Here is an 8,252-nt window from a genome sequence, read left to right on the forward strand (position 1 = left end):
AAAGAATGTCGCAGAAGTTGTTATGCCCTGATTTATTGATTCATAAACAGAGATAAAGTATAGGCACACTCTTCAGAACATAGGGAATGGTATTTTTTTAGATAGCTATTAAACAGTGTGAAACGATTTTATTGTGTTGTTTATAAAATATGAGGCCCAAGCCTCTATTTGGTTAACACCACGGCTTCTTGTTTAATTCTACAGAACTTAAAGCAAAAGAATGATCCTCTAATATTTCACATGTGTCAGCTTAACTAAAATTCTTGTTTTTAAAGTGATCATGAGTGGAAATAGGAACATGTATGGAGTATCAACTCAATTTCTACGTTTTTTAAGTTTCCTGGAGTTTCTGTCTGTAAGCATTTAGTGCGAAAATAGCCACACAGGTTTTCACTGAATTTGGTCTAACTTAAAGTCAGGGCTATGTGATGTATCCCACTTCTTCTTGCTGGGATCCTTGGAATAGGCACTTAAGCAAGGCAGTCACCCCAAAGCAGCTCACGCTGGAGTCCAGCCAGAGGCCAGTGTGCCTTCTAGTCGGGAGAGACCCCCATGGGCAGAGGGATAAGTGGTTTCAAAGATGAGTTCAAAGCTAAAGATACATAAGCAGATATCCCCAACTGCAAGAATTAATTTGTTAGCTTGCTCTGCTAAAATGGGCCTCTGTAAGCAGCAGGCCCCTGGTAAGTAAGATGAAGCAGGGGTTTAATTTGAAAGATTCGAGATTCTTCTGTGCAGGGTTGAGCAGTCCAGCTGGTCTCTAGTAAAATTGCTGACTTTCTTGCCTTGAACCCACAGAACACAGTTGGAATTTTAACTCAAATATATGGCAGTAAGAGAATTAAACAACCCATTGGGAACTAATAAAAGCAACAAGTTAGCAAAATAACAAGCATTATAACAAAATGCAAATCGAAAGGCCACAAATCATTTTTATCTGTCACTATGGGTATGAAATATCTTCAGTTATTCATATGATTGAGGGGGGAATATAGTATGAAGTATTTCAGACAGATTTAAGTGGGGTCCCCTTGTAAAAAGACAAAAATGTTAGTGCATCAGATAACTTAAGTAATATTAAATTGTAAACCTACAATGTTGTTAATACTACTACCAATTTAAGAAAAATGACAGTTCTTGTAAGTGTTAATAATGAAAAAAGTTTTTAATTCAAATGAATACTTTCAGAAGTTTCCAGCCAGTTACCACAGAACATTTATAACATTCTGGTACGTGTACTGTACAGATTTAGGTAACATTCTCAAATATATGCCAGCATGACGATTATTCCAAATTGAAAATAAGGGAATATTATTAACATTTGCATATGGTTACTTCTGAGTATATGAAGCTTTGGGTTATGTGGTGTCAGCAACTTCTAGTTCCTTGTATGTCCTTTTCAAAATAACTTGAACATGGTTTAGCAAGGCTTGAGTCAGCTCAAAGTGGGTCTCAAACAGGAACATATTTTCAAAGTCAGATTACCTAAGCCTATAGAATTATGCTGTGATGTACGTTTATAGCATATAAACATGAAGTCTATCCTGGTGCTTCCAGAAATTTTACCTACTTAGAAATGTTCATGTCAGTGGTATGTTTAAAAGCAATTTATTCAACTAACTAGTTTTGCCTGGTAATATTTCTACCTAACACAGTGTCGAATACTATATTCATAGCAGGATCATTTTGTTAAATTATAACCTAACTCACATTCTCCATTAGGAGAGAAACACCACATATAAATGTCAGATTTAATTATAAAAGCAGATGAGCCTTTGAGGCAGAATTCCAAGTCTTTCGTATGTAGAAATAAAATAGTTATATTTATGTCATAGGTAGCCTGGTTATTAAGAATTTATTCATATACTTTCTCCCCATGAAATGAAGGCTAAGAATTTGTACATATTAGGTAATCATAGCACACTTCATATCCAGTAATTAAGAATTCTACATTTGGCAGTTTGGTTTAATTCTGAAACTATAATCACGATACAGAAATGTGCCTAATAACATCGGCCCTCTCAATAACCTCTGTGCCGTAGTTAATGAAGTTTAATTTCCTGTGTGAGAGGCCTCTTCACTGAGACTGTATCTGCATCTTCTGTAATCTCTCTGAGCTCCTGCAGATAAGCACTTCCCTGTAGCTGCTGTGTCCCAAGGGTACACCTAATTGCAAATGGGCCTGTTTCCCCACATGGGCTGAAACATAGACTTGTCAGGTATTAGGTAAACAGACACACTATGCTCCAGTGCAGTCATGAGAATTTGAAAGAATTCCACAGACCAAATGTGACTGGTGCCCAGGGTGACATTTAGATTATAATAAAGCCCACAGGGGTCAAGCCACAAAATAGGTATCAACCAGATAGTTAAGAGCAAAATTGTCATCTCCAAAGTTAAAAGCACAATCAAGCTTTGAATTTGTAAAAATGATAAGAGCAGCTGAAAGTATCAACCTGTAATTATCTTGCTGTCAGGCATTTATGGTATAATGTGAGTCATTAAACTAGTAAAACCTATGTCAGCTGATGGCTTGGTGCAAACCCATGTCAGAAGGCAAAGTCTGCACTTGATGCATTCTCAAGTGTTAAAAGTGTACAAGGTTATTGGTTCAGAATGTTCAATTAAATAATGTTTATTTCAGTTATTTTCATTTAAGGTATTTAAATTTTTTATCTGTTTTTCTTTCCATATATAGTGAAGGCTTTGGGAATTGCTGGGAGAATGGATAAAAATACAGATATAAATAGAGGCTTTTAAAAATTTGACATATAATTCACATACCATAAAATTCACCTTTTAAAATGTACAGTTCAGTGGTTTTTAGTATATTCTCACAGCAGTGTGCAAACGTCAACACCACAACATCTTCATCCCCCCAGAAAGAAACCCCATACCCATTAGAAGTCATTCTCCATTTCTCCCTCCCCACAACTCCTGGCAATCAGTAATCTTCTTTCTGTCTCTGTGAATCTATCTGAAGTGTAGGCTTTTGAAGTAACCTTCTGATACGAGAATAGAAGAGTTCTTCAGTAGTCAAACTACAAATATCTGTCCCCAGAGGCTGCCAGGGTATTCAGAAAAACCTAGTACAAACAGAATATAAAAGGGCGGGGCAAGGTTTTGTTTAAGTCATAATTTAGGGGGATTTGTTGGGTCTTGTTGTGTTTTTTTTAATTTCATAGGCTTTGCAAATCGACCATCAGGGTAAACATTTAAAAAATACGGTTCTAGAGCTATTTCCCCTGTAAAATCGTAGGTACTTTGAAACTCAGGCTCTTCTTTGCCCCACTGCCCCTACCCCTTGTAAGAGTCTCTTGCTTTATGTTCATAGATGAGAATGAGTGCTCCAATCCAAATGCCTGTGGCTCTGCTTCCTGCTACAACACCCTGGGGAGCTACAAGTGCGCCTGCCCCTCTGGGTTCTCCTTCGACCAGTTCTCCAGTGCCTGCCACGATGTGAACGAGTGCTCGTCTTCCAAGAACCCGTGCAATTACGGCTGCTCCAACACGGAAGGGGGCTACCTCTGCGGCTGCCCACCTGGCTACTACAGAGTGGGACAGGGGTAAGACCCTCCACCTCCCCGCACACAGGAAGGCGAGCGTGGTCCAACTCAGGCTGCCCTCCCTGTGTTCAGGCCGCCTGGCCACCCGGCACTGGTTGGGGGGAGTTCATGGTGATTAAAAGTCCACAAGGGAAAAGCATTGATCAGGGCACTTAGAGAATGGAGGAGGAAGCACATGGAAGAAGGCATGTGGATTACCTCCTTTGTGGTGAGCATAAGACTCAAACGTGTGTACAGGTTTCACTCTCTTGCCTCTTAAAATGGCCTGAGTGGATTCAGTTGGATCCCTCAAGGCCAGAGACAAGCAGTTGTCTAAAAATGCTGTGGCTCACGTGTTGTCAGAGACACCTGAGTTAAGTACAAATGGAAATGGCTTCACCCCAGATTCTTCTGTGAATTTTGGCAGGTGCTAGCTCCATGCTCCCTGAGGAAGGAGTTGTTTCTCTCTTTGCTCATCTGGTTTTTTGTTGCACAGAGAGGATGCGCCTGGTTGGTGTGACACTGTCTCCACAAGGCTGGGTTCCCTCCAGCTAGTCGCACTTTCCCAAGTGCAGCTGTCTCAAGTCCTATCAGCTGCAGATGAGGTTCTGGCCACCTGCATCCTTCCTTCAAGGAAGTCAGTGCTCAACAGCATAGAAGATAAGAGTTTAGGAGTCAGTCAGGGTCACCCTCCTCAGAAGGAGCAGTGTGTGAGTCAGACACTGAGGGTCGTGGACTAGTATGTCCGCTGTGGGTACATAATAATGCTTGAAACAAAAGTCGTGGTGTAGACAAGGGTCATTTAGAGCCAGCTCGCTGAGTCTTTCACTAACCAGAATTGGAGTTCAGAAATCTCAGTTGGTAAAGCAGAGAGCTTTGTTGTGAGCAGAAAACATAGGCTTCAGGCTTTTGAATCAAAAGAACTTCTGGGGCTTCCCTGGTGGCGCAGTGGTTGAGAGTCTGCCTGCCGATGCAGGGGACACGGGTTCGTGCCCTGGTCCGGGAAGATCCCACGTGCCGTGAAGCGGCTAGGCCCATAAGGCATGGCCACTGAGCCTGCGCGTCCAGAGCCTGTGCTCCACAACGGGAGAGGCCACAACAGTGAGAGGCCCACGTACTGCAAAAAAAAAAAAAGAACTTCTGGCACTCTCTTTGGAAATTCATACTTAATTTTTATCTTCTTGATTTAACTACTCATAGTGCTTCAGTCTAATTAGGATAGAAAATTGGGGAAACTTGGGGCTCACTCTTAGAAGAATTTTGCTGTTCAGAATAAAGGAGACTCTCATGTATTAAGTGTTGAAGAAAAGAGTTACCAAGACTATTAGGTTTTTATATTTATGATCTTAGGGTTTGCTTTGTGGGTTTCTTATTTTGGAAAAATCTCTGCTCTACCTCTGGAAAACAGTAGTCAACATTATAATGAAGTCTAACATCACCTTGCATCCTATTGCAAATAGCCACTGTGTCTCAGGAATGGGATTTAACAAAGGGCAGTACCTGTCAATGGATGCAGAAGTGGATGAAGAGAACGCTCTGTCCCCGGAAGCATGCTATGAGTGCAAAATCAATGGCTACTCTAAGAAAGACAGCAGACAGAAGAGAAGTGTTTATGAACCCAAACCCACTGCTGTGAGTAACCTCACTTTGTTTTGTCACCAGATTTTATCCATATGGAGTCACGTATATTTTGCAGTAAACTTTTATGTAGGTTTCAGCCTCAGTGAAGCTAAAACTGTCATGAAATTTATTGGCTAAATTCATGGACACACTATGGCAGAGACAAGTAAATTAAAATTAGAGGCATTTTTAGCTCAAAACACAAGGACTGGGGGACTTTAAGATTCACAGTTTCAGATCGTATGTTTTCATTTTTTGATTTGTGCCAGAAGGCAATAATATGGGCTTCTAGGAAATAGCTATTTTGAAATGATTCAAAAACCAAAATTATTTTGAATCTGTCCAGTTCTGTTGTATACATATGTAATGTACTGGGCTGATTTTAATTTTCAGTAGGTAAGCCAACTTGGTCTTATATTGTAATATTTATAAGACAGGTGTTCCTCCCATAAAGAGTTTATCTCCACATAACTTGTATTTTGTAAGGAGCTGAAGATCTGAATTGCCTGCTGCTGCTATGTCTTTGCTGTTCATAGTAGTTAGCAGAGTGGTTAAAGGGGCAGGCCACAGACTTCATGATTTTGAATATGTTCCCTGATCCTCCCTACTTACTACCCATGTTACATGGGCCATTTTACTTAACCTCTCTCTACCTCAATTTCTTCACCTGTGAAATGGGAATAAAAATAATTACCTCTGAAGGCTGACAAGAAGATTGAGTGATTACTGTGAAGCTCCTGGAATGGTGCCTGGCATAAGCATCGTACATGTTCTCCGAATAGTACCCAGTATCTGGAGATGTTTTCCCCCAGACATCAGGGAGAGTACCATCCTTGTCAGTTAGTGTTACTGCAGAATTCCCCATCAAAAAACCTAGTCTTCAACTCACTGGCTGTGTGAATTGGGCAATTTGTTTCAGTTTTCTGGGCCTCAGAAACTTATTTGTAAGACTAGATAGACTCCGCTAGCCAAAAAGTCTCTGGTTCTATTTTATAATAATAAATAGGCCAGCATTACATTTACCTTGCGGAGACTGAGGTGTCTAACTGATATTTAAATATGGCAACTGAGATATTCATCAAGTATCCCAAACTACAAATCCAGAAATTCTGCTCATAAAACCTTCCCATCGTAGTTCTGGGGACAGGATTTTGTCTGCACACTGATGGGGGCACTTCTGCACCACTTTTCTCAAGTTTTTGGCAGGCACCCACTCAATGCATTGATTTTTTTTTTTTTTTTTTTTTTTTGCCTGTCTTACTGAAATAGCATTCCTAAACCTCCCATACTGCTGACTGAGGGAGACTTGGTTCATCTGGGCCATGCCCCATTGGCTTTTTACCAAAGCTGGTTCAAACCGGAGCCCTGACGACTCTGCAGTTCCCTCCCTCTGCACTAACAGCTCCCAGCAAAGACACTCACTCACGGTTTGTGACCATAAAATCAACCTGGGCCTTCAGAGTGAAGAGCCCTCTGGGGACAGTCCCTGCTGTTAGATAACAGCTGCACTTCTCGTTTTAACTCCAGGAAAAAAAAAAAAATTACAGTCATTTCCTAAATTGTCTCTTGTTTAGTATTAATAAGCATGATATTCCATAAACTCAACAAAAAAAACTTGAAATGTGAGTGCTCCCCATAGGCCCAGACCTGAAACTTTACCTGGATAAGGCTGAGTGAGAAGTCGTAAAGATTTACAGGGCATACTCTGTGGAATTGACCTTTTCTCCCAGCTGACAGTAAGTTACAAGCAGAGTGCAGAGGGGCAGAGATACATCGTCCTTGTGGCTGCACCCCGACAACAGGCTCCTTTCGAGTCATCTACCTGTGCTGTTGAAGGTCTTCCCACATCGTTTCCTGCTCTTTCTCCAGGTTGAACAGATCAGCCTGGAGAGTGTCGACATGGACAGCCCCATGAAAATGAAGTTCAACCTTTCCGGCCTTGGCTCTAAGGAGCACATCCTAGAACTCATGCCCGCCATTGAGCCACTCAACAACCACATCCGCTATGTCATCTCCCAAGGGAATGACGATGGCATCTTCCGCATCCACCAAAGGAATGGGCTCAGCTACTTGCACACGGCCAAGAGGAAGCTCGTGCCTGGCACATACACACTGGAAGTCACTAGCATCCCTCTCTACAAGAAAAAGGAGCTTAAGAAACTGGAAGACAGCAATGAGGACGACTACCTCCTAGGGGAGCTCGGGGAGGCTCTCAGAATGAGGCTGCAGATTCAACTCTATTAACCCCTTGCAGACTTTGTTCCAGGCTCAAATCCCTGCACAGCCAGCCTTCAGAAGCCTCTGAGAAATCAATGACTAATTTTAAAGAGGAAAAAAAAAAGACTTTTATTTCTTTCCTCCCTGTCTCAGACTTTAGAATGTTGACCCTCACAGGGAGTGATAATTAGACTCTGGTGTGGCCAAAGATTTGAGTACAGAGGCAACCGTGGTTACTGTATTTTCTATATAACTTCACTTTAAAATATATTAAAAAAAAAACCTAAATATTCAAGAGATCAGCATATGGCACTAAATGCACAAAAATAATGTGAGCTTTTTTTTTCCTGTTAGCAGTCTGTAACACTTTGGGTATTTTGCTATAGTTGCTAATTAAAAAAAATATAGATGTTTATTTATTTTTAATGCAGTAATATATGGAGAAATGAACAAACTATGTAAACAAAAAGGGAAACTCACTTGTTTTTCTTTAGATTTATAAATTTGAGCTATTTCTTTTAGAGGTGCTTTTTAAAAAATTCAGTAGATTCAAGAGGTGTTTCCGTTGGTTTTCTGCCAGTCATCCAACTGGTACACATCTGATTATTTTAAAGGAAGCCTCACAGAGCTGAACGGGCAGTGTAATCAATGTGTCATTAGATCCTTTATAAAGGAGATCAAAGCCAGAGCAGCTCATTGTGATGATATTTCACATCACCAGACACACCAGGCAACAGAAGATGAAGCACACAACCACTGTAGCAAAATACCTTGACTGCTTGTGAGACCAGTAGCGTTGCAGGCCAAACCGTACTGTATTTCCTTCTCATAACCTCAAGGAAGCACATGTGCTACCCACAACACCTCATT

At 40.9% G+C, this 8,252-nt stretch overlaps 1 protein-coding gene across 1 annotated transcript in view; it reads left to right on the forward strand.

Annotated features, from left to right (window-relative positions):
- The window catches only part of FBN2 (fibrillin 2), a 232,723-nt gene extending 225,122 nt beyond the window's left edge, over positions 1-7,601 (forward strand). Inside the window, exons 63-65 of the mRNA XM_060006959.1 lie at positions 3,335-3,566; positions 5,006-5,177; positions 7,035-7,601. Of these exons, the coding sequence (XP_059862942.1) occupies positions 3,335-3,566; positions 5,006-5,177; positions 7,035-7,409 (779 nt within the window). The 3' untranslated portion in view covers positions 7,410-7,601. The remainder of the gene's footprint in view (positions 1-3,334; positions 3,567-5,005; positions 5,178-7,034) is intronic.
- Positions 7,602-8,252: the final 651 nt, after the last annotated feature.

This window comes from Delphinus delphis, chromosome 3 (assembly GCF_949987515.2).
Source record: "Delphinus delphis chromosome 3, mDelDel1.2, whole genome shotgun sequence".
Classification (NCBI taxonomy): domain Eukaryota; kingdom Metazoa; phylum Chordata; class Mammalia; order Artiodactyla; family Delphinidae; genus Delphinus; species Delphinus delphis.